Below are 26,640 nucleotides of genomic sequence, written 5' to 3'. Positions count from 1 at the left end.
GTGTTTTTTCTTTTTGCACGTGGTAATTTGCATCGATGTGTATGTGCTGTATATTCTCCTGGAGATTGTGTTGGCACTGCTGACTGTGCATACTACACATTATTGAGAATATTTGTGAGCATGTTCCTCTGCTGTGCGATTGTTTGCTGTGCGATTGTTTGCTGTACGCACACACACTTCTCTACGTGTGTGTGTGTATATATATATATATGTATGTATGCAGTGGCTCAGTCATTTGTCTCTGTGGCCGAGGCTGACACGAGCTGCTCCGGGTCGTGGCACTGCCAACACGAAGCCCCACCTCTTCTTCCCCCTCCAAAGCTCTGATTGTTAAAGGGCAGCGTCCCATCACTGGACCAGTGTTCTTTGGTTTGACACCATTGTTCATATTCTCTCTTTCTGTCCCCTCTAGCCTCTTTACTCGCCTCTGAACTGATCTCTTTCCCTTTCTTTCAGTTTTTTTCTTCTTCATTTCTTCCTTCTAACCTCCAAGATCACAAAAAAAAATAATACAAAAGCTTCAACATGCACTGCGTGCAAATGTTTCCTTACGATCTATCAAATGCATCCTTATTCCCTCTTGTCTGCAGCTTTTTCCGATGGCTCTCGTGAAAACGCACACCATGTATATCTGTGCGTTCTGCATCGAGGTGTTTGTGCGCCATGTTGGAGGAGATGCCTCGGTGTTGTCATGAGTTCAAGAGGCCACGTCATCTGGCCTCAACCATCTGGCAGGACAATTGCCGAGTGTGTATGTGTGTCAGCAGCTGGTTCTGTGGCGACGAGAGTCCGAGGGGAGGGCATGATGGTAACCAAGAGAGTACGAAAGTACTACCCTGGCTACTGAGTCCCATATGTCGGACAAGATGAAGTGGAGTCATTTCCCCTCGAAATTAAATTGATATCTGTGGTCGGTTAACACATCATATGTTTTATCCAGAACCATTCAGATTATGTGGAGATCTAGTTGAGGAGGATTAGGAAATTCCCATCTGACAACAGATTGTGTGTCAAGTGTGGCTCAGCTGATTGCTTGTCGTCCTATTTTTGCTTCACTGCTCACATTTGTGTTTTTTTTTTTTTTTTTAGTCTGAGGGACCCCTCTGACAGATGGCGAACAGAGAGAGATCTGCATTCATGGTCACCTAGAGCACAGCTGGCGGAGACCACTGTGTCTATTTGATGAGGCGCCTCGGGTCCAAATGAATACACCTTGTCTGAGGTTTTTTGGCATCAGAAAATCAACAGCACTTTCATCTGTGGAAATGCATTTCATGCCCAGGTAACCAAGTGGGCCTTCAGTGCAATTAGAGATGGCTTTCCATTTGAACTTCCCTACACACGCTCTGCTGGCATGTGGCCTCCACAACTCCCACATGTTTAATTTGCAGTGAGATCTCAATTACATCATTTATATGTTGCCTTTGCTTGCTGTTTCAGTGGATCAAATAGCCAAGGAATAGCCCAAAAAGTGTGACGTTGGGCTTTCCAAGGTTCCTGTTTAGTGATTGGAAAAAGCAATCAACTGTGTGATCTGTTTGTTTAGTGAACACAAAGTTTAGGTGCAGGGCGTCCTGCACCGGTTTGGTCTGCTTGTGATCAGATTGCTCAAGATTAATGACGGTGCCAACGTGAACACGTCTGCAATATCAGAATCCACTCTCCACCCGCAAATTAAGCTGTCCCACAGCAGTGCTTTATTGAGGTGTAATTTTAAAGATAAAGCTGTTGTGGCTGCTAGCGGGTGAAAATACTGAGTAGCTCCTAGAACTAAGTCAGAGTACTGGTCGCAGCACACTCAATTATGTTTTAGGTTATCCGCCACTCCGTCCCTGCCCTTATCGTGAACACGGTATCTCGGAAAACGCCAAATGTCTAATAGGATAAAACAATGGCATGTTTGACAGACACGGATGTGAACTGCAACTTGAGTGATTGGCGGAGGCGGTTCAGACTCCTGTTATATTTATCCGAGGAGTGTTTCAGATTGGGTTAAAGCTCTCAGGTTGACACGTGTCACGCAGAAGAAATCAAAGGGAAACATCTCAGTTGCAGCCTTTGACACAAGCATCCAGCTGGCTTACGTTATGTCCGCTGCCTCGTGGAAGTGTGTGTGTGTGTGTGTGTGTGTGTGCCTTTTTATGTCTCCGTGGGTGAAGTACCGTCCCTGAGCACTACACTGATGGCATCAACACGTGTTGAGCTCTGCACTGTCCTACGAGAGACATCCGGCTGCCAAATAAAACCTCATCTTCCACAAACATGTCTGTCATGACGGGCTGAACTGAAATTGAGTTTCATGAGTGAGTATGTGGAATAATGAACCTTAAATCCCTGTATAACATACGACAACTCTTAATCCAGAAGACACAGTGAAATCCCAGCAAGCTGTAACCATATCTATATGTCCATTTCCCTTTAATGATGAGCAAAGAACATTTGATCAACAATAATATTGATAATCAAGTCATTTTTTTAAGGAATTTGTCAAACATTGAATCGTTCCTATTCCTTCAAATTGAATATTTATATTTTAGCATTATGGAGTGTGGTTGGAACATAGCGAGTGATCTAAAGAAGGCTCTGGGTTTATGTGATGGGCATTTCTCACTTGTTTCTGAAATTGTATAGGCTCATGGAAAATAATCAATGAACAGATATTACAAGTACACATTAGTTGCAGCCCCAAAAACAGTATTTTCATTTGGTGTGACCGTGCTACTTGTTGGACTCATAAGACCTTTAAGAACAACTGCAGAGGGACAAATAGTTGGGATGTGTTCTATTGTAGAGAATTTACAACAAGCCACCACGGCACATCAAATAACACACACACACACACACACACACACCTCTCTTGATGTAGGGGTAAAACTTGCAAATGTATAATCAACTCTTCTCAAGAAAACAAGAGTGACACAGAGAGAGGTGTAAAGAAGCAAGTATAACAGCGATGGAAAATAGCTGTTGTTTGTCGGAAAACAAATCGATGCGAGGAGCTGCTGGTGATGACGAGCCTCGGCTTTCATTATATTCGGCTTTGCACTGCAAGGTGAGTCTCACAGCTGCTTGAATGAATACAGACGCTCTGACACCGCTGTGTACATGATGGAGCGCGCAACACTCACAGCCAAGCCCAATGCGGCTCATACATTTATGCAGTTTGGGAAATCCAAAGGGTTGTTTGGTTTCAACTTGACATTCCAAAAACAATATATATATATTTATATTTATGTATATTTTCTTATCTTGACTTTTTCATCACAACATAACTGTGGTACATCCTTCCCCGTCTAAGTCACTGCTCAAAGGGAGGTTTAAAGGTCATGAACACAGCCCGGGTTATAAGAAGGGAGTGGTTCTGCTGAGGCTCTTATCTCGTCCAGAAAAATCTCCTGAATGCCAAATGAGGTTTCAGAGACAGAGAGGGGCTTTTTTTCATCAAGGCTCGTGGGTGCTTTAGATCTACCATGAATGCAGCGGCAGAAGGATTTTCGCCCTTTGGTGGGAGGTTTGGTCCAGGGCCACATAGCGATGGATGTTTTTTCAGAGGAATGCTTCCCGTGCCTCGGTCCCACCACAGTCCTTGTTGTTGTCCCCGAGGCTCGGCTACACATCCTCCTCACACTGAAGAAGAGGAGGAAAAATGAGGAGCTTGAGACCCACTCCCCGCATACCGAGATGCCGATCTTTCCCCTTCTCGCTGAATATCTCCGCCGGACAGATCAGATCTGATCATTTTCTGGTGCCTTCACTCTTTAACCTACATCGTACCGGAGACAGAGGTGATGGTAATTGTTCAGGGCAAATATGATCTGAGGCACTCGATCATTTGTCCCCCATCATTTCACAATAATTATGAAGCCATCTTGCCCATTTAGTTGTCATAGGAACATCTTAGAATGATCCACGGCGAGGTGAAAGGCTATTATCTGGCCACCTTCAGACTGCGTTAAACATTTTGGCTACATTACGAGAGTTGCTGAAAGTGTTATTTGGGTGATGCCCGCAGCTGTTGGTGCTGATAACGGCAGGCGTGCAGTGAGGAGTTTCACAGATTTTGGCCTAACTGTCTTGTCATCTCTCGGCGTAAGGACCCCTCCGATAAACGAGCGATGGATAGGCTTTCTCTTAGGATTTCAACACATGAATAAATCCAGTACTTATGAAGGATGCTGACGAAGAGAATGCAGAGCCCTGCTTCTCTCTGCGGTGTTGTGAGTCAGACTGACGGATAATTGGCCCTTAGCGTTGTTTACAAGTTGTGCTTCTTTTGCATAACCTAATGTAGTGAAGGAGGAGGAGGGGAAAGAATCACGCTGCATCATATTTGGCCTTTTATTCCCCTTGGTCTCCTTCACTTGTCTCTCGCAGCATTTTAGCGAATGGTGGGAGAAAAACTAAATTGTATTTATGATATGAAAAGCATATTCCCTTCTCTTTTGAATCCTCTCAGAGGCTCCCAAAGGAAAGGCTCCAATGCTTAATCAAGCATTCACAGATGTCCAATGACTTACAATCACACTGACCACATTTACCACAAGGTTAGGCGTCAAACTGAGCAGCACAGGCAATTGCAATTATTGTAAAATTGGTTAGGTGTTCTGAGGGTGTTATTAGGCTCTGCTGGGTGCTGATCCATGGCAGTTGTTATTAAAAAGGGAAGATTTAGTCGGGTAGCAAACAAGTTATTGACTGTGATTTCAATCGCAGCGGTGCCATGAACGCTGATCTAAACTGATCCAAACAGCGGAGATCATGATCGACAGCCCCGAACCGTGACGGCAAGGAAATCATGTGCGAAGAGCGAATGGCAGATGTGCGAGAATATAAATTCAAAGCCTAAGCACACAAGGGTATGGCGTCCCTGACTGAGCTCGCACTAGCGCTTCATTTAGACGTTGAGGCTTGGCCCAATTAATAAAATCGGCAGAGTGAGGAGCGCAGGCTGTCGCCCAGCTGTCAGCGACCCAGCCACTGAAACTAGGTGGCTTCAAAGGATCCACCTGGATTTTGTCAGCTTCATCTCACAGTTTGCACTGAAGGTAATATAATATAAAAAACGTAACAGGAGCAGGGATTTGCAGCCAATGTACCGCGAGTGATGCATGTAGGATCATCCGGTCCTCCCAGCGTCGCTCTGCAGTGTGCTGGGCCTGTCGTGTTGCATTGATTGCAGTTCACTGGGCCGCCGTCTCGTCTACCGTCCGATTTTCTGCCTCTCCCCATAGAACACAGACTGAACGGAGGGATCGTGCACTGGAAACGCACATTTGAATTGCTTTGCTCACATTCTGCTCACAGGGCTAAAACTAGTCCCGAGAGTCACCTAAAAATCCTTCAGATACCTTTTACAGGCAGTGCGCCGTTTTGTTCAACTTGATAAGAACATTATTTTCATAATGGTCTGGTTTACGGTCTCTGAAAACAGCTGATCGCAATCCCAAGAAGCAATTAAAGGATTATCACCTTGTCAATTTCTAATTAATGGACTTCTATTGGCAACCAGAGGATTTCAAACAACACCGGTCGCTATCGGATCCAGTGTGCGGCCGGTTGGCGATGGACACGGAATCAGTGTCAGTCTTATCTTCACTACCCAGATGAGTCCGCAATTGAAATCTAAGCAGAGATCAAATTGCTAAGAAGTAAAATAAAGCAATGATAAATCCCGTCATCAGCGTTGATCAACAGTCCCGTCAATCCCGCACATACGGATTATGGTCAGTTTGTACATTGGGACGCTGAAGCCCTGACTCAGGGAGTCAGATGATTAATAAGTCACTCATCAGCACATAACCTCTTTTATGGCCGAACATGATGGACGCGCAGTCGCTATTGTGCTGCAGTATTATGGCCTGTGGAGGGCTGTTAAAGTTCAACCATGTCAGGGTGATTTTCCTCTGATATTTGTATTTGATTGGTTTTCTGCTGGCAGATGGTAGCACCGCTGGGTTTAGGAAAATGAGCAACAGTGGATGGATGCTGAAAATGATTTATGAGGACTCATGGGCAGGCCTCTGAAGGATAAAACATGTATTTATTCTACTCTTTCCAATAAAACAACGGAGGCTCTCCCGAGAGGGAACGGTGGGATATAACATACTCACTGTTGGTGATAAAGAATGCTGAGTTTTACATTAGTTTGAATGCATCGCCATGCTTTTAGGAGGCTGTGCTGCTGCAGGTGAGGACAAACTCCATATACACGTTCACAGAAATGTCTCTAGAAATGTCAGGGAGCCATAAAACACATTGAACGTGTACAGTCGTGTCTCCATTGTGTTCTCACTGTCTGAGCTCACCAGCCAGCTTTTGCTCAAATGACTGGCAGGTCCTGCTGGGTGCTCACCAACTCCTGGGAGAGACTTGAAAACGCAACAAGAAAGTTTTCTAAGTAAAGCATATGTGTGTATGTACATGAATTTAAAATGCTGCTCACAGTATACTCAATCTCTGGAAGGAGAATATATTGATAAACCACTGCATCCAGCTAATGCTTATGGATTCTACCTCAATCTGAGTTTTTCAGTCCCGATACCAATACCTAATTTCATTCATAAGCTGTATGCCTTCACGTGTGGACATGACTGGGATCATTCTTTATGTGTCAGGCAACATCAGGCTCCACTGAAACATTGCTTACCTTACTTTGTGAAACCAAATGTACCAAATAAATAAATAGATATGAATTGTTTGTTTATTATTAAGATAAAAACATTGTTTACACCAGCAACTGGGTAGAAATCTTCAAAATGAACAGTTCATTACATTAAAGTTCACCTTTTTAATTCAGCAAAAAAAAAATGGTACATATATAATGTATATATACATTTTCAAAAACTCATAGGAGAGCATGTGGACCTTTTACTGCAGATAGAGGAACATGAGAAAGAGGCTTAATCGTCCCTTTCCCCACATCTGACTCATATGGAGACAAATTGCCTGAAAGCAACGCATTAATTGCACCAATTTGATCAGATTGTGAAATTTTTGCCGTCAGAATAATTTGAAAGGTATTCAAAAATATAATATGTACATGTCTTTTTACCACAAAGTTGCTTTAATATAAAGCTTCTTCATCGCTGACTAAAACCTTGTCTTGACGTCTTATTTTTGCCTTTGAATGGGATGTGGCATCGGCCTCAAAGTGGCCATAAACCTGCAAGCATTTTATTAGTCTCTTCTTGTCTCCAAATGCCTATAAAATGGCTTTTCAGCTTGTCAAGAATGGAATTAAATGGAAATGAAACCCACTGAGAGTGAGAGACAACTTTCACAAGGTACTTTTTTTCCAGCCGCACGGTATTGTGCGGCCAGGCTACAGCAAGCTTTTAGGTCGTGGGATCACGGACGTGCTGAAGAGACCGCTGCAGGTATCCATTTGGCGGGAGACAGTTACATATCATCACCCCCTCAGTCTCGCTTCTGGATAAACACCAAAACGATGAAGGTGGAACAACCAAGTTGAGCCTGTTCTATAAACATTGTTCTGAGGAAAGGCAACCTTTTTATTTGAAGCAGTGATGTGTGTCAGACAAACGGCGCCGCCAAAGAACAAAAGTCGATCTCGTTTGCTACATATTCACATTTAATACATGGTTTGCAAATCTGTCGGAAAAGGAAATCAAACTGAAGAAAAACTCATTGGACCAAATAATGAGAGAATATTATGCTGTTGTTGCTGCTACAGGCACATTTTTTAATCCCGTCTAAAATTGTAAAAAATCATAGTGTAAACTTCTGCATGGCAGCGCCGCGCCCAGAGACAGCGGCCTCATAGCTCTCGGGCCTCAAATCAGATAAGTGTCAACGTGCATTGGGTGGAAAATCCATACTTATAGGAGTTATTTTAGGTACACTGGGCCCATTGTTTCTCTGTAATAACTATGCGGCTCTGACAACAGGCCACTGTTTCAGCCAATATTAGCATGCAGATTCTCTGGTGTTCTCTACACCATTTCTTCCAGTACAGTGCGCATATTGTTTCGGAGACCGGAATGCACTAGATCCTCCGCTGTGGGAGCTGGCTAACTTAATGGATGGCTGTCAAAGTGGACATGTACTTCCATCTCACTGGAAGTGATACGCTGGATCATTGCTTTTACATGGGCGAACTGACAAATGAGCCATGATAATGTAGAGAGGTGCGACAAGATGCACTACACTGGGATCTAGCTGCAGCTAACAAATTGGGGAGATTTCTGTTTATTTCAGTGTCATTTTGTAGAAACTTCTCTTGTAAAGTTGTGTGAGCCCAGTACACTGCCCAGTGCCCATAGGAAAACAAAATGTGGTGTGAGTTCCCTTTAGAGATGAACTGTCCCTTGTCTTTAATCTCACATGTCTACCTTTTTTCTTCTTTTTCAGCAGGTACGGTTTGTCCAATTAAAGAAATGTGAAATGTAACCTCTGCTGGTCTCTGCCGCAGCAGCAGGAATGGCACGGCCCCGTCAAAAGGGCCCATTGTGCTGCTGTGGTTTTGTTGTGTGCCATGCAGGCCCGAACTCATAGATGACCCTTGTTGTTTCTGCGCAGGCCTGGGTGAGGCAGATGCGAACCAGAACAATGGCTGCGTCTCGGAGAAGCCGGCGGTGACTGACTCCACGGGCGCTGAGGGCCCCCTCCAGCCCTGGCCCGCCGCCAGCACAGCTGACCCTGACGAAGCCACGCCACGCCCCCACCTGGCCCGCCTCTTCTCCCGAGATGCCCCGGGCCGAGAGGACAACACCTTCAAAGAGCGACCCTCCGAATCGGACGAGCTACAGACCATTCAGGAACACAGCGGAGCGGCTTCAGAGTGCGGGTCGGACAGCCCCGAACAGGAACTAGACTAGCTTTTTTTTCTTCTCCTCCCTCCCTCTCTTTTCCCTCCTCTGTTTTTTCGATCTCTCATTTAAGAGAGAGACCAGAGCCCCACATTACAAATTTTGCCAAATACGAACGTACCACCAACTACTACAGCCATGGCATCCGCAAGCAGCTCTGCACAGGCCGCCTTCGGGCTGGGCCGGAGGAAGAAGAGCCCCGGCCTCCTGGATCAGATTGGAAAGTTCTTTGGAGGGGACAAGAAGAGGAAGAGCAAGGTGAGGAAGTGGGGAGAGTCGGTGTGAAAGCTCGACCCTCCTCATGTATCTGTTCATTCTGCCGATTCACTCCCAGAACCCCTTTTTACTTCTGATTCTTTAACAGATCCTGCAACGTATTCCTCATATAGATTTGTGTTGGTTTTACTGTTGTTTTCATGGTGAACCGAAGTCTGACTTTGTCCTACGATTCACATTAACCGGCTAACGGGTAGATGGGTCGACACTGGATAATGACTTTGGGTGGGATTCGTTTTTTTTTTTCATTTTTAAGAGCTGTGATTTTAAATCATTTTAGGATACATTTCTATATTGTTCTGTTTTGCTTTTGTTTGAATGGTACTGACATTAGTAGCATTTTCCTCCTCAGTTGAATATAATATATGTGTTGTAGAAGTGATTTGGTGGAATTGTTTTCTACCGTTATGCAGTGTGTTTATTGGAACATCAAACCCGGAGTTAAGAACCGCCGTGTGTCGGATGTACTTTCCTTAATGATGAGAGTATAAGAGAAAGGAGAAATTCATGTCTGCATCATTTAGATGTGATAGGGGTACATTATTTTCAGATTTGGTATTCTTTGTGGAGCGTTAGTGTCTTTGATGTCTCTGTCTCTTGGGTCATTTTTTACATCTGTGATAAGCCACGGAGAGGTACTTGACTAGTGTTTGCACGATACAGCATTCAGCTCAGTCCCTTTCAAAGTTATAGATTATCACATTATGCTATAAAAGATCAAAGAGAGATTATATGTGTATTAACATATAATGCTATATATTGGATTATGGCCATATTATATACAGTATGCATTCTATAAAATAAGAACAGACATGTATTATCTTGCAGGCAAGTAATTATTATTATTATGAGGCATTGGAGTACTCTAGTGTTGTCGAGATACCATCATTTTGACCATTAGTAAAAATAAAAACCTTACTGATCAGATCGCCTTTAGTAAAAAAATAACTACTCCTTACTCCTGGCACCAGTTAAGACAGACTGGGATCCACTTTCAGACACGATGGGCTGCTTGACATGTTGCCAAAGCCATTAAGAACCAGACTGCAGCTCCGGTGGCTCCTCCCCTTTCCAGTCCATGAGCTGTGTGAGCGCCCAGTGATGAAATGGAATGTCTGCCAACGGAAAAATCGTTGAAATCGTGGTTATCTTGACAACACTACTCAAACACGACGGAGCTAAATCCCAAAGCCTCTCGTATGTCTCAGAGTGTGTCCGCTCATTTTGATTGCCGTCTTAAAGCACGGACATGGCTGATAACGGTTTAACTGAAGCCTGTGGCCAAAAATATACTCTCTGATTTCAAGCTTTTTTTTTTCATATCCAGCATTACTTGCCCTGCAGAGCGCTAATTAGCATGTTTGGCAAGGTAATTGCAAAGAAACCACTCCGCAGCATCTACATATGCATTACCCCCTCGCCTTATGTCAGCTATGAAGAGGTGTTCATTGATTCAGAATAATAAAAAAATAATACAAACAATATTTTGTATATACAGTATGCTACAAATCTGTGCTTTACAGCTTGTTCTGCTGATCAGATATTGCTTTGCTTTTGTAAAATGTTACTCGTGGAACGTTCAGGGAAAATGTCAACAGAACAAATTGTGAAGCTTGCATTCAACGTTATGCTCGTGACCAATTTGCTGCAGATTTTCTTATTCTTTATGCCATAAAATTGTACATTGCTTTCCACATCAATGACAGGATTTACTCAAACAAAGTTGTACAAATAAATATTTATGTATTCACCAAGGGTTTGCCTTCAAATGATGAGAGTTCACGTCTCAAGTGAATGACAGACAGGTTCGCCCCGCCTCCGTTGCCTCTAGCGAAAGATCAACCTGCACTAACTTTCTGCTGCGGACACTTGTTGTTGTTTTTTTCCAGCAAGAATTCCTCATGAAGACAAATATTTTCCAGCTTAATTTCTGATCCGCCTCGACTGTCCGTGTGCACAGACGTTCCTTAATGCGCTTTGACTTCAAGGCTGCAGTGTCTTTGGGAAAGTTTGTGTCAGTGTTTTCTGTTGGCTCTTCAATAATATTGCATATTATGCATGCTTGTTGGAGTTATGCTGAGTAATTGTTTATAAAATGTGGCAGGTGTGGAAATCTTTGCAAACTGATCCCTTGTGCTTTTCATGTCCTTTTGTTTGCCGAGTTTTTTTTTTTTAAACCGTTTAGAAGCTAAAACTCCAGTCTCAGGACATGAAACAACTGCAGGAAAAATTTGCATTTGAATGATGAAACAGATGTTTGATAATTTCAAATTACAGAGATAATGATGTGCTAATTGGATGGGGAAATTAACTTTGCATGAGCATTAGCTATTCAAACAGAAATGTAGACTCATAAAGGACCGATAATATGTTTAATTTGCATATTACTTTGTTGAATGGCAGTCTGAATCAGCTGTAAAATGCAATGCAGGAGTGGCTGTATACCAATCAGGCTTCAGCAGAACAGCTCGCAGTCGAAAACCAAAACTCGTGTGATGCTGTTCTCTAACCCCAGTGTCTTGGATGAAGGGGGTGGGGACTATCACACTTGACTTCTAGAAAAAAGTTCCTCTAGAAGTCCACCCCCTCTCCCAAAAGTCTGCTCACCTCAGGTTCACGCGTCTTCGACCCAGTCGGAGAGTTTGTTTGAACCAGCAGTGGATCGGTGCTGATTCCGGTTTTTGTTATGCCTTCAACTTTGCAGACGATGCTTGTAACCGTTTGTATCTGTGGCCCGTTGTGACCGGCGACCTGTTCCTAACCCGATCCTGTGCTACGCTCTTTTTTGGATTTCCTGCTTGATTAAACTCTTTAACAACACACCTCAACACTCTCCTTGTTTTGTTTTAATGCTTGATGCTTCTCTTTTGGTTCATCTTCCATCGGATGAGTTTAACAAATTATACGTATAACAAATACATGTTTTTTTCTGTTGCCTTTTCCAAAGTAAGTGTGGTGCAACATGGATTACAATCGACTGAAAGGTCATTGTAGAAATGCTCTAACAACTGGTTTTGAAGAGTTGTTGCAATTTATCTTTCTTGGATCAGCCCCAAAAACAAAGAGGTAAAAAAAAAGTAGAAAACTTGTATTCAGTGATCTTGTGTTTGTTTGCAGACCGTCTCAAATGTATTATTATAAACTTAATACATTCCAGAGGGACATACTGCAAAACAAAGTAAATTATCAGAGGCAGTTTAATGGAAAGCTGAGCTATAGTTCACATGTGCTGCTGAGGAATGGAGGACCGGCAGGACTTCCTGTGTGAGCCTGGAGATGAAACGAGGGAATAAAACCTCTTTTCGGTCACAGTTTGTCTCAAAGGGCCGAGCTCAGTAATCCCCGAGGGCCGAATGTTCTTGTTTTCTGGAGGCTTGCGTGAATTGCAATCAACTTTGTGTGAACATGAACAGCAGCGTGTTCATGAGGATTACTAAAGGAACCGGAGTCCTGCTCAAAAGTCATTTTGATTTCTCTTTGAGATGTAGATATGTGTGTTTTGTATTCCCACGAGCTACACATTGTTGCTGAGTTTATCATTTACACATGAAGGAAGACTCAGGAGTGGAAAATTACATTACTTTTTTTTTAAAAGGCAAGGCCTAGTCACCTTCCAACCTACAGTATTCCTTCCCTTTTTTTCTGCTCCATTCTCCCCTTTCTCAGAACATTTTTCATCAGTTTTATCTGCACATATAATGGCATAATTAGCCTCCTTTTTAATTGGTGTTTGGTCTTGCGAGGCATAAGACCCGATGAGAGCAGCGAGCTGCAGCTGCCATGTTTGTGTATTTCCACCGCCAGACCAACATGCATCTGTCAGCCCGATTGATCCGCCCAATAATTCAACCTAATTATTGCTCTTGTGTTCTGGTTGAGCGAGGATGCGCAGTACGACTCACACAGGAGGAAAAACATTTAAAAACAAAAGTTTGGGATTTGTTCAATGTGAAATATAAACTTTTTTTCTTCATATTGTTGATTCGTGATACTCACTAATGGTGAATAATCTCCAAGTCACCCCACTCTGCTACCGATGAATTATTAAGCATCATCCATAATGACACAGATTCCTGCCAGACTGTGACCTCTGACCTCAGAGGAGGCCGTTCAGAACATTAACCTTCCCTTTGTGATAAGATACAGGGCCTTGGATCTCACTCTCTGTCTTGAATCCCAAATTTCTCACATGACTCATTTCACCCAGCTCACGGTGTGAATATATACTGTATATGAGAGCTGCCCTTTGGAGATAAAATGAAAAGTTCAACATTATAAGTTATGGATGAATCAAACAAACGACAGATAACATATTAAAGCTTCTTAGAGGAACTTTGTGTCGATTTGTTTTTGCCGGCCCCTCGGGACAAAAGCAGCATTGTTTCCCCGTCACCATGAACCTTTAGAAGCTAGATTTGGGTTTGTCCATGGTTAGCATCGTTAGGAGCCTAGTGCGTATGTACGTACATATATATATAGTCCTGTGTGCATGTTACAGGCTCTCTGATTGGGTCTCTCTCTGCATCTTCTTTTCCCGCTCGCCTCACACTCATCGGACATAAATAAACTTTTAATTTAGCAAGCAGAAAACTGCCGCTGCTCAAGATTTGAAAGTCTCCATCATCATTAACAGCGGACAAGGAGCTCATGAAAAACTCTGGGTGTTTTTTTTTTTCCATTCAATTTTTTAGCCATTCCAATTGGAAACATAGAGACAGATAAAAGTGTTTTCAAGACATGAGAAGAGAAACGAACAAACACAGAGGAGACCTCATCCACATCAAAGGGACATTGAGACCATATACCAGCAGAATGAAAACAGCATTATTTGATGTCCTGTTTCCTTCCAGCTCTTCCTTTTCTCGCCTCCTTTCCCCAAACAAAGGCACGATAGCGGGCCACAAAGGCCGACTCTATTTCCTCTCATTTCTGTGTGCATTTCCGAATCATTTCCATCCTGACAGAAACACATATGCAGTAACAGACACAGACACAGACACACACGCACACAGAGGCGCGCACTTATTCAGGAGGACATCATTAATGCGTCACTCCTATCATATCGTGCAAATGGTGGTGGCGGGGAAAGTTTCCCCTCTTTCAGTTATCTAACGCTTCTTTGATGTGAGATAATGGATGTGATTCATCAACAGCTGCCTCACACAAACAAAAGCGCACACATGTTCCTGTCACATTAATTGGGTCAGGGAAAGGGATGAATGAGGAGACATTAACTGACTATACTGAGTGGGTGGAAATGAGTTTGGTCTCCCACGAGCAGTTGATGGCGCTCGGTATTAGGAATTATACTTTCCACCTTTAATGTGTCTGTGCTGTTTACGTGACATAATAGTGGATTCTTTGAATGTACCTGTGTTTTTCTCAGGCCAGAAGATGGCCGAGGACATCGACCTTATTAAACACTCATCTTGGCGTGCTCTTTGTGAAGTCTGACTTTAAGTTGGCTGCATTGATTTGTTCTTCGGGACTCTGATTAGTCCTTTCTGTGAGGATCAAGCCATTGACGAGAAAAACACCTACACCCACCTGCTCATTTGTTCCATTCCAATTCCTTTTTTAATGACTCGTGGTCAAAGGTTTGGTTTTGGGTTAATGAGGTGGGAGTCGTCTGCTATTAATGCTGCGGATGGCATCAATCTCTACGGTTGGATGGAAGTTATGGGGAGATGTTGCACAAGGAAGAGTCAGCAGCTCCAATCGTGAAAACATATTCATATTCAGGGTTTCTGCATGTCAGCACTTCTGACTGTGAGCTCTTCAGGGTGAAGAGGTTAGCGCAGCGGGGTGACTGAACATTTAATGAACCAAGTGTCTGAGAATGACTTTGCTTCCCTTCATTGTTATCCACCAAAAAGCATCCTTATGCATCATCAAAAACTCTGTATTTTTTAATCTGGAGCCTATAAACCTTTTTTTCATCTTCTGTCCATGTTGAAATATACCAAAGTTGCATATTGCAGCATCATGTGATTAACATATTAAATCAACATCAACGTGAGCATGCACTTTCTGAGTATTATTATTATCAATATTCCAGGTAAGGAGTCCACGTTCTCCCATCAGCCAACGCCTTTTGGGAATGTATCCTGTTATTATGTCACTATTCCTTTTGTAATTTTGTGTTTTTGTTCTCGCTGTTCAACAGGTAAGTAGGACAGGACAACCTCCAGTATTCATTTATACATCCCCAGTGTTTCCACATTTTCATTTTCAAGCATTAAGTATTAATCATACATTTATTATTAAAGCTTTTGAGGAAATCCCTTGTGGAACTGTATTTGAGCATCCAACTCTCGAGAGCTTAAGGTCAAGTCCTCTTGTGCACGAGCATCCAGGTATTTAACATCCAGGTCTTTTGTTCCTTTCTCTCCTCTTTTTCCTCCCCAGGGGTCTTTCCGAGGCGCTCTCTCTCCCGGCCCACAGAAAGCCTCCGCGACTTCCCCACGTAAGCGTGGAGCAGAGAACGCCGTGGTCCATTTCTTCCGCACGATCGTAAGTGACACCTGTAATGTAGCCACTGTATTTAGGAGTCGGAGACTGCATCAGCAGTGTTGCCACTGTACCCGTTTCTTCCAGCTGCTTTCCCTCCACATGTCTCTGCACCTCTATTACTTTCTGTCATCTCTCAAATGTAAAATCTGCTTATTAACTCCTCTCCAGGTGTCCCCTGCCCCTCCCAAGTCGAGGGTGAGTCTGCTTTATGTTGCTACTATTCACTCACACGTGAAATACAAAGAATGGATCAGGGATTGTACTTTACATCGCTGAACATATACGAAGACGACCATTTAACCCGACAAGACAGTTCATTTAGAACTTATGATACGATGGTCGTGCGTCTTCAACATAGTTTTCCACATTGTGTCTGTCTTTGCTGCTGCTGCATGTCACTAAACCTGTGCTCTTTCCAATGTGGGCCTCTGCCTCCCCCCAACATATCTGCTCCCTTTGCCCCATCTCCTTTTGTCCCCTTGTGACCCTGTGACCTCCCCCCCTGGACGGACCCTCCTATCTGCCTCCTCTCATCCCCATCCTGCCTTTGCGCTGAGTAAGACACACATTTCTATATGTACCCTCTCCCTTTTACCTCTTTGTCCTTGTTTCTTTTGTCTCTACACATCCAGTGGGGAGGACTAGCAGCCACGATAGGCCTGGTAGGTGGTTTAAAAAAAAACTACAAAACGCAGTGGTATCATGCCTAATTAAACCGAGGGGGGGGAAGAGAGGTCGTCCTCTCAAACAGCCTTTAGTCTCCATCAACCACTTATGCTCTTGTAATCTGTCCATACATCAGCGATAACGCCCTCATTTCCTCACGACTTAAGTCCATTTCCAAATACATCATACCCATTTTGTAGCTTTGCGACAATACACAGGCATAGAGGAAAAAAAGAAGAAAAAAATCCTCTGTGGCTGGGTGCAGTAAGGCTGGCTTCTGCTTCATTTTGCAACGTTATCAGCACTTAACTGTGTGTGTGTGTGTGTGTGTGTGTGTGCGCTCAGAAGACTGAGACGGAGAAGGGACTGTATGCACATTATTTGGGCTGGGGGTCAAAAAGCGGCCAGTAATTATTTTTATTTTGGCTGAAGACAGGATGGTATTTCACACTCGACTATAAAAGAGTTTATTGCGCTGAACCTCATGGTTCATGAGGAAGCATAGCTCCGTCTCTCTACCTGGGGTACTACTCGTGTGCACTGGTGCACGTTAGAAGTATGAAGATGTTATGGTTTAAATTGGGGAACGAAAATGTCACCAATTTCTATTATTTTGACATGTTGTTGGGAGGGAGCAAAAGACAGTTAATGATGTTGGGGAACCTTTGGTATTGTTATTAAGTGAAACATAAGGTTCAAACCCCCGTCACTACTCTTAATCATGTCCATACGTCACTAAGTGTTTTTTTAAGAGAATGAACCGTAAAACCAGTTTATATAGTACATTTGTTTCATGCATATCTGATGGGACAGCAACATCTCCACTTAAAAGGATGAAGCTTTATAACCATACAAGGTGTTCCATCCAAAACTCAAGCAGCAATCCTCTGAAATGTTTCCAAAACTAAATACATTCTGTTCCTTGCCTCCAGCTTTGAGGAGGGGAATAAATCAGTTTACTAAACGGCATTAAGTCACAAAAGGAAGAGCAAAAAGTCCCGAGCTGATTAGCATTTGCTGTGAAAGTTTGGTGGTCAGCAGGTGGTCACGACCCTGCTCCAGATGACTGTCCCGTGGTCACGACCCTGCTCCAGATGACCGTCCCGTGGTCACGACCCTGCTCCAGATGACTGTCCCGTGGTCACGACCCTGCTCCAGATGACTGTCCCGTAGTCAAACGGGACACGTGTGCATGCTTTCAGAAAGTAAACTGAACCGTTGTGCCGTGGGATCCCCCACTGCTTTCAAATTCTCAACAAAATATGCAAGGCAGAAAACTTTGAATTTTCATATCCAACTTTTGCTGCTCTGTAGCTTTTCCAACTCATGCATTATTCACACAAAATGCTTGGATGAAAAACACTGCCAGAATTGACAACACAATTATACTGTAAAAAGTCAGGCCGAGTGGGATTGCACTTTAATATCCCAGATTTTCTTTTTTTTTTGCCGAGCTCGCTGATCTATCACACACGAGAGGAGGAGGTCCTGTACTCTTTACTCTTCATTCTTTACTCTTCGCCCTCTGAAATCTCAATCTGGAAGAAGGTCAACCAAATGAAGTCTCTATCCCCCGACGGACTCTTTTAACACTGTTTCCTTTTCCTCCTTGTCTCTTCTTCCTCGCGCAGGGTGACCAGAAGTCACAGTCTGCTAAAGCCAAGAAGGCCAGTGCTGGGGACGGCAAAGGCACCCTCACTAGGATCTTCAAAATGGTAAAAAAAAATCAAATAAAAAAAATGCTTTCCCAGTGGCTTCTCTACACAACTTCTCTCTCTGTCTATCCTTGAAGTGAGATTGCATAGAAAAAGGAATCTTTCCCTAATCACTTTCTTGCCCCTGTTTTCTTTTTTCTTTTCTTTCTGCCTCAGTGATGATATCAGCAGCAGAGTGAGTAACTGATTCGTGATGGAGGGATACTTACTTAGTTTAACTCACTCAACATTGATATGCTTAGAAGACATCCTAATCACATTACTACTGCAGCAGCAGAATAATAAGAGGCTTTTAGAGGCAAAATTGATCATCATGCATGCTCCGAGCTTCATGCCCACGCTGATATAATCATGCTGAAGATGGTATGGGTGCAGTTCCCATCAAGGGTCCAGATGGGGCTATGGCGAACATACTGTATGCTCCACAGGGAGGGATGGTGGCTTATAAGCAGAATGTATATTATGCCATTATTATGCAATATCTTCAATTACTTCAGAAGCACGAATGGCTCCTTTATGTGCTATACGGAGAACTCGGGGCACACAGATGCTGAAAGAATACCCAGTCCAGTACCCATAACCACATAGAGCTACACCTGTAACAAGTGTAAAGTGTGTTATAAAGAAAGTATTAACTGTTTATAGACTACTTATTATTATTATATATGAGGTTTACTGATTTTCTAAGTTTAGGTCTTGGAAAGCTGGTTCTTAGATAGGAACATTACCTCATCAATCATTGGGTTTTGGAATATATTTTTTTTTATATTGCACTGAACTACCTTTAACAGTTGGATAACTTCAATTTGTTCGGCAAAAAACTTGGATTATGAAATGTCAAACCTGCTTAGTGCTCATACGAGAAAGTCATACAAGAAGTTGTGACTTCCCCGCATCCTCCTCCCGTAGCGGCTGAGTTACTAATCACTGAGCTACAGGAGAGTAAACAGCTCTGGATATGACGAACCTCTTGGATGCTCGTTTCACACTATCACTATATCTGTTTCTTTCACTCATAAACAGTAAGCAAGCCAATTCAACTTTGAATTGTTTCATTCTTACATTTTACTGGATATTGAATTTCTCTCTTTCAAGACAGATAATGACTTTCATCTTAAACGGCTTAGAACAAACGCTCGGTCCCCAGCCTTTGTTTTATGAGGAGGGGTAAAAAAAAGCTTCTTACATTATAGATAATCTTCGCAATCCATGAAGATTTGTCTCATTTGTATAATCGTTGGAATCGATGGAAAAAGTACAGAAGAGTCTCAGAGAGGCTTTGTGACAGACACATTGGCAGGATGTGTGAAATGATATGTAAATACCTGTGAAAACATGATTTCCTCTTCAAATGTCCAACTATTTTTTGCTTGGCTTTAAAGACAGACAAAGTGAGAACTTCTTCTCACCTCTCTGTGTTGTAGATGTATCTTTAAAAGGAAAACAAAGATGTAAGACCTGCATGCAAAATGATGTGCATTGAAGCTCATTTTTTCCAAGAAAAAAAAAAGAATTAAAGTATAGGAATAAAACATACTCATGGTCGATCAAAATGCAAAAAGATTCTCATAAAACATTGTGTAATAGGAAACTCAGTCAACATTGAGACGTATTGAGTCAAACTTATGAAATACCGGGCAATTAGATGAGTCAAAAGTTTGACTTTTGGAGCTTTAATTATAAGTCAAAAATGTAACTTTATTTCCCATCATTTTCACTGACTATGATACGTTTTGTATTTATTCCATTATGGTAATCTAGTCATTCCTGATATTTCATTGATTTATTTTCTATTGGGTTCCATAACTACGCATCACTGCAGCCCTCGAACAAACTAACCTGCTTGTTTCTCACGCTAAAGGACTACTCTGACGTTTCTGCGTTCGGCCCATGGTCTCTCACTACTCAGGGGGATATGACTCGCAACCTCTAAAAAGTTGGAAAGTTAGTTAAGTGTGACTACAACTTTCATGCTTGACGAAATAACTGGTAATGCCTGATGAAATACTTGCCAAAGGCCTTACAGATTATTTGAACACAGGATGGGACAAGACAGCTGTCACTGATGACTCATAATGTCCGTCATCGATGCTGAAGGCTCACATGTTTCTGTGAGGACTTGCCTCCGCCGTCTATTACCTCACATGCGTACGCGCTGTCTACTGATGTGAAAACTCCTGTCTGAAAGAGAGAGAGAGAGTGAAATGACCAAATGGGGCCAGACTGAAAAAAACAAAAAAACATCAGAGTAGTCCTTCAATGTGGAACCAGATCATCTGCTCCTCGTATATTCACCAGAAATGTGTTGTCTGCTTCACAGGGAAGCAGGAGCTCTTCTCCAGCCAAACGCTGAAGTCCCTCGCTGCTACGACCCCTTCCAACAGCACGAGGGCCGATGTTCAAGATCACATGACCTAAGGGGGGGAGAAGAAGAAAAGGACCCCCCCCCCCCCCCTAAACTTCCCCTCCTTCTCTGATAACACTCTAACTTATGCTAAATCCCTCATCCTCCCCTATTACCCCCCTCCCCTATTGGCTGGTAGTTAGCGACACAATCTGTTGCCCCTCCCCCCTGCATGCTATGTGCTGAGTCTCTGCAGTCGTCATCATTTGCGTGAACTTTTTTGCTGAAACTGATCCCGAAGCCACTCCCGTGTGCAGCCCGAATGGCCCCCTGACCCCTGACCCCCCCTCTGCAATGGCTCTCTATACTCGTGCTTGGTTTTCTGTGGACGTCTTCGATGGTTCCTTCTAACTAAAGGGCGACTGAACCGAAGCACACCCGGAACAGTTGAAGGATTGCGGCCGGTGCAAGTCCCGACTGACTTGACCGTCATTGCCCCTCGCCACTTGTACGAGAAAGGCCGGGGTGTTTCTGTTTTTTCTTTCAAATGAGCGGTTTTCTGTCTCGTCACACTGTCTTTGTCTTTCCCATGAACCTTGTCTGTGAACCCGACCATGAACCCTGTGTTTAATAACAGATTTTGCCTTCTTATGAGAGCCGTTTGGTCACAGTGTGTTTTCATTCCCCCTCTGTGTCTTAGCTGTAGAATAAGTGTCCTGTCATGAACGTCATCGTTGCTCTGTGTTTGTCATTAGGGCCTCTATCTAGCTGGCTGTGGTTTTTGTGGTAAAAATGTAATTTCTAAACTTTCTATGTCCCATTTTCTGCAATAGTCACTGAAAAACAAACAAACCAAATGAGTCATTTCTAATGTATCGTTTTCTTTTTTTTGGGTCCATGAGATAATGGTGTAAGCACTAATGATGCTAGACTCAGACCTTCCCTCTTTGCTTCAGTGTAGTCTGGGTCTCTCCTTCGTCTTCGCTGTGTATCTCACACATGGCACACGTACTGTAAATTAAATTCACAACAAAATAAAAATCATGGCTCAACTACAAGTGCCTTTTCTTCCTGACTACCAAAACAAAGTGCTGTGTTGATTTCTTATGGAGGATTTAAAAACACAATAAAAAAATAAAAAGGTGCTTCTTGGGAATGTGTAATTTGCAAGTTAAGAGAAAAGAAAGAAGAAAAGCTCAGCACGACCACTGGTGCTGTTCCAAACCTCCATCTTCTTGTATAAAAGCAGGCGTGTGCGGTCTGTAGCGTTCATTTCTCCCACTGTTGCCGCGTGTGCTTGAACCTTGCGAGCGCTGTGTGATTTGTGTGTTTTTTTTTCTCTGAATGGATCCTGTGGATGAATGTAAAGATCCTGTTCATTATTGTATGTGTAATAAAACATGACCAGCCACTTAACTGAGAATAAAACAAATAAAAACCATAAAACCAACTCTACTCCCTGTGATGTGCAGTGTGTGTTTTCATCAGAGGCAGATGACTCATTTAAAACAAACTGAAGAGGATGCAAGTGGTGCTACAGGGCTCAGCATCCCGGCAGGCAGATGTACTTTGAGCCAGAATTCACAACACATTTTTCATGGTCATTATTCATACATTAAAAACAGATCTGTGAGTTTTCTTGTCTTGACATTCAATCTGAACGCCAATTTGTCACCTGAAATGTGCTGAGTCAGTCTTTATGCTCATAACCTCCTGACTGAAACTTTAGAAAACTTGAAAAATATTATTTGCAATTACTCACCAAACTAGTGCTGATGCATGTCCTTCCCAATGAAACATTTGTGGAGGCAATATTTACTTTCTTTGGCATACTCAACTGACTTTGACATACTATACATGCATGACTTTTTTGACATACTATAAAATTACTTTTAGGACTTTTGTTAACTATTTGATATAATTTTCTTTTTACCTTTAACACATAATAGATTTGCATTGCCTTCTCTGAATCTAAAGAAGGTGACCAAGTGGTTTTCCTTTTATGAAAGTGGAGATCAAAGATACAGTAAAAACAAATTAAAGTTTAAATTTGTAAAAAAAATACTTTAATCTTAAATTATGGACAATACAAAATTTAACTGCAAAAAAAAGCTTTTTCTGTACATTGGCTTTGCTTCATTACAAATGGAACATTATGTTCAAATTACATATTTCCAACCAAACACGTGGTGGCGATTCATCAGAAAATAGATGCAATCTAACTACACTATTTACAGAATGAACTGAAGTAAATACATGTCGGTGCTTTGAGGTTTTAACAAAATGACAACAACTGAAAACGTAACGTTCACATGTCACAAACCTCGTACAGCATAAAATCCAGGGAACCAGTGACCTCTCAATCGTTCATTATTAACATGTTTGGAACACCTTTGGCCAGTTTTCTAATATAAAAAAAATAAATGTAACCAACTGCAAATTACATTTGACTTCAAAATTAAATATACACAGTACACATATGTAAAAAATAAGGTGACATATTTCTTGTAGAAAAAAAGGTTCTGGTACTGAAGTGTTGCCAGCAGAACATTTGATTGCCGCTCCGCTTCATCCCCGCGGCCACAACAATTATGAAGAAGCAACACACTCGTCTCTGCGGAGCCTTTTCGCGGAGTGCAATTTCCTCTCTTTCCAACAGGGTCAGCATGGGAGAGACCTGCATCTCCGAGAGAATTCCCTGGGATGCCCGGTGTTTATTGAGCCAAACCTCTCCGGAGGTTATCGAACGGATGGCAATCAAAACGGTAGCAGAACAGATAAATCATGAAGCCAATCGCAGGCACCCAGACTCAGCTTACGTCACTGCTAATCTGGATAAATGGCTACTGGGGCAAAGTCTTTCTAACCTAATGAGCCTTTTGGGAGGAGGAGAGTGTTTGGCGCTGCTCACTGTTTAGTTGTAAAGCTCAACCAGTACAGCGCTGGCTGTGGTCAGGGGAAGACGTTGTGCCAGTCTCCCGATGGCTCAGGAACCACTTCCAGGTCCAGTTCAGCTGGGACCTGGTGCGCCGATTCTTCTTGGCTCAGGGACACTTCTTGGATCTGACCTGGAGGGAGAAAAGAAGAATGAGAAGGGCCTACGTGACTACAAGTGCAGTTAAACGCCCCTTGGGATCGCTCATAACAGTGCTTTTGTAACGCAGAGGGAAAAGCTGAAGAAATCTGCCCCAACCCACTCCTCCCGTATTTGATTCAATACCCCACATTCTCTCCTGCACTTTAAAAAATGTCGAGCTAAATCGTTACATCGTACGATTTGACGGACGCAAATATCCTCATTGTGACTTAAGTGCGTAACAACATACTGTAAGTCACAGGCTGAAACAAAAAAAAGTTCAGATGCTGCTGCAGGAGTCTTACAGAGAGAGTCATTTAATTATCTCCTCCCGATATCTGAAACACTTCAAACACACTTTCATTAAGCTGCAAGCGCACGAGTGTGCACCTTGAGTCCTGCAGTGTTTTTCACAAGCAAAATGACAAATGTAGACCAATGAAACCAATAAAGGATTATTATTACTATAGCTTTTCTTTTTTTTTTAATACATTTTACATCATGATGCCTTCCATTATATACAGTCACAGATGGAAGACTGGGAATTGAAACCCTGGCATTTCCCAGGAATTCTTGGATCAGTTTCCAAAGAATATATATATATATATATATATATATATATATATATATATATATATATATATATATATATATATATATATATGTTACATTACCTTATGACTACATATTCCATTTTGTTTGTAGAGTAATGGCTCATGAGCCAACATAAATTGGTAGACGGTCTTGTGGACTTCGTGCAGCCTTTTCTCGTCTGACCCCTCAAAGCACTTTAGCACTAAATGTCCTTCACACACTGATGGCAGGAGCTTCCTATGCAATCATTCAAACAACCAATGGGAGCAATGTAGAGTTAGGTGTCTTGACCAAGGACATCGACACGGACTAGCGGAGCCGGGGATTGAACCGCCGATTCTTTGACTGAGGACAAGCTCTACAACTGAGCCATACTAAGTATTTAATCCATGGGGGTAACTGTGAGGTACTGTCCACAATGTGAGCAGTGTGATCTGTATGTGTGTGTGTGCGTGTGCCCCTGTCACACTCTTGGCCAAGGTTAACCAAAGAGGAGCCATGACCCAAATCTTAACCGAGGCTGTCGGGGAGAAGCACCGCTTTAAAATTCCAGACACGCATCTGCCGATATTGAAGAGCTTTCAAACACAGTCCATGCACACGCCATCGTAGTGTACCTGCGAGGCGGGGACGTGTGCGTGCACATTAGCGTTGGCAGAAAGCTCATTCTCGGGGGAGGAACATCAAGTGAAAAGCAACAGACACAGAAGTCCAGAGTGAGGGCGAGGAGGGGACTAAGGTGGTTTAATGTTGCAGTTCCTTGCAAATACAACGCCTATTACAGAGGTCGACCGATATCGGATTTTCATAGGCACATCACCCCGTGTGACTGGCGGAGTTTCTCCGTCAACAAACGTTTGTAAAACATCCCATCTGCTCCGATTAGTCAGTGTTAGAAGAATGTACTCGACACCTTGAGGTAAAATCATAGATCAGGACATTTCATCTTTGCAAAGAGGAGCAGAGTCAGAAACACAACATGATATGTCAATTGCGTATCCTGGACTGCTCGAAGAATAAGCGAAGGTCTACCTTCTTAAATATCAATACACAGAAGGCCGCATGACGTCTTCATATCCCCATCATGAGTCATTGCATGTCTTTCGCTAGATTGGCTTGTCAGGGCCAAAGTCACAAGACATACCTTTCTTAACCTAGAGACATACTGATATTTCAGTCTCCAGCATGACCAGCCAAGGATGTGTAAGCATGGAAATGTATGTGAGAGTTAAATCAGAAGTCACTGGCTTTATACTAATACAACTAACTAATGAAACCTTATAAGTGATTCTGAAGGTAATATGAAATACAGTATTAATCAATAATAAAAACATTTGTCTTCTAACAGTCAGTCAAACCGATAAAGATTAACAGAGAGACGATTACCTTCTTCCGTTGCCCGGCTGCACACCTGAGCGACTGTGTGTGTATATGTGTGTGTGTGTGTGTGTGTGCGCTGCTTACCGTAGCCATGGGATCTCTTCATGTGGTGTTTCATGTTGCTCTTCTGGGTGAACCGGATGCTGCACACCTCACATTTGAAGGGCTTCTTCCCGGTGTGTTTGACCATGTGGACCTGCAGAGCGCTCTTCTGGTTGAAGGCCTTGTCGCACTGGCTGCACTTGAAGGGCCGCTCGCCTGCGACAGAACACAGAGCCGGGGGTCATTTAGAGTTCAGTCATGCTGCATTCAGTGTTTTCATGCATTGGGACGATGCGGTCAGATTAACTGTGCTGTACTGTTTTTGTACTTTGGAATAGTTCGTGCAAATGAATGAAGTTCAGTTGAGATTATTGGACTCAATGATGCAATATGGCAGAAATAATTAACAGCAATCTCTGTAAAAGAAAAGAAAAAAATGGTTGTTAAATGTGCTCTATCATTTTAATATCCGTAAAAGAATTATAATCTGTATTGGTCATAAATTAACAAACCTCGGCTTTTTAATCCTCACAACAAAATAGCTTCTTTGTTAAAGAGGACTTGAAAAGATGAGAATCATCTGGAATACTATCGTCCTTGAACTTCCAGTTTTGTGCAATGTAACCAGCTCTAAACACGGCGACATCAGGAGATTAATACATTATCACACAATCGTGAGAGAAAAAGGCAGCAAGGACAACAAGCCGTAGTGGTTTCTCTTCAATGTTTTCATTATAAAAATAACCTGTTTACTAGACTATAGAACTAGGGTTACAATATCGTAACTTTTAAAATCCAACATTTCATCCAAAGATGAAAGACATTTTTCAAAGCTTTTTCTCCTAAAGCGTCTTGATTTTATTGTAGGTGCCAGTCAAAACAATAACCATACATTAAAGATACGGCTTTTGATGTCAGAAACAGCACCGATAGTATTATGTTATATTTCATAAAAGTATCCGCAAAGCCCTTCTATTGTCTCATGTTTTCTTTGACCCCTTGGCTGAAAGTTATTACCAGTATTATTCAATGTTATCCAAGGGTTGGACTTTCTGGTTTTATGAAGAAGAAATATATCTATAGGACTCCTAAAATATTTCTCAATAAATCACCTGCTGAGAGCTTAAAATGATAACCTGTATGTATTGGTCGTTTCTCACACAGTGGCTCTGGCCTGTCACAGCAAACTTCAGCAGTTGGATGACA

The 26,640-nt window shown here is 42.6% G+C and overlaps 3 protein-coding genes across 9 annotated transcripts in view; 2 read left to right on the top strand and 1 right to left on the bottom strand.

Annotated features, from left to right (window-relative positions):
• LOC306745226 (myelin basic protein-like) overlaps positions 1–8,837 on the top strand; it is a gene marked incomplete at both ends in the record, with an annotated part of 29,442 nt that extends 20,605 nt beyond the window's left edge. The window contains one exon of the mRNA XM_079227980.1: positions 8,539–8,837. Within this exon, the coding sequence (XP_079084106.1) occupies positions 8,539–8,837 (299 nt within the window). The remainder of the gene's footprint in view (positions 1–8,538) is intronic.
• Positions 8,838–8,953: 116 nt separating this feature from the next.
• LOC306745129 (myelin basic protein-like) lies at positions 8,954–21,787 on the top strand. Of its 7 annotated transcripts, XM_079227866.1 has the most exons (7): positions 8,954–9,086; positions 15,513–15,617; positions 15,786–15,812; positions 16,250–16,279; positions 17,915–17,998; positions 18,155–18,173; positions 20,319–21,787. In XM_079227866.1, the coding sequence occupies exons 1-6, from the start codon at positions 8,967–8,969 to the stop codon at positions 18,155–18,157; spliced, it is 369 nt and encodes a 122-aa protein (XP_079083992.1). In that variant the 5' UTR covers positions 8,954–8,966; the 3' UTR covers positions 18,158–18,173; positions 20,319–21,787. The 7 variants fall into 7 exon arrangements, with proteins under 7 accessions (XP_079083992.1, XP_079083997.1, XP_079083996.1 ...); XM_079227871.1 differs by lacking the exon at positions 16,250–16,279 and having other exon boundaries at positions 17,924–17,998; XM_079227870.1 differs by lacking the exon at positions 16,250–16,279.
• Positions 21,788–22,429: 642 nt separating this feature from the next.
• Positions 22,430–26,640, bottom strand: part of znf236 (zinc finger protein 236) — a gene marked incomplete at its 5' end in the record, with an annotated part of 44,488 nt that continues 40,277 nt past the window's right edge. The window contains 2 exons of the mRNA XM_079227766.1: positions 22,430–23,410; positions 25,477–25,650. Of these exons, the coding sequence (XP_079083892.1) occupies positions 23,295–23,410; positions 25,477–25,650 (290 nt within the window). The 3' untranslated portion in view covers positions 22,430–23,294. The remainder of the gene's footprint in view (positions 23,411–25,476; positions 25,651–26,640) is intronic.

Source organism: Taurulus bubalis (genome assembly GCF_910589615.1).
Source record: "Taurulus bubalis genome assembly, chromosome: 12".
Classification (NCBI taxonomy): Eukaryota; Metazoa; Chordata; class Actinopteri; order Perciformes; family Cottidae; genus Taurulus; species Taurulus bubalis.
The sequence above is the reverse complement of the archived record's forward strand: the minus strand, read 5'-3'. Positions and strand labels throughout refer to the sequence as shown.

Excerpts from the sequence above, each read along its gene's own strand:
- LOC306745129 (XM_079227865.1), top strand. The coding sequence starts at position 8,967 with ATGGCATCCGCAAGCAGCTCTGCACAGGCCGCCTTCGGGCTGGGCCGG. Across the intron at positions 15,618-15,785 it reads TCCATTTCTTCCGCACGATC|GTGTCCCCTGCCCCTCCCAA; the intron begins GTAAGTGACACC and ends ACTCCTCTCCAG. Across the intron at positions 15,813-16,249 it reads CTGCCCCTCCCAAGTCGAGG|TGGGGAGGACTAGCAGCCAC; the intron begins GTGAGTCTGCTT and ends CTACACATCCAG.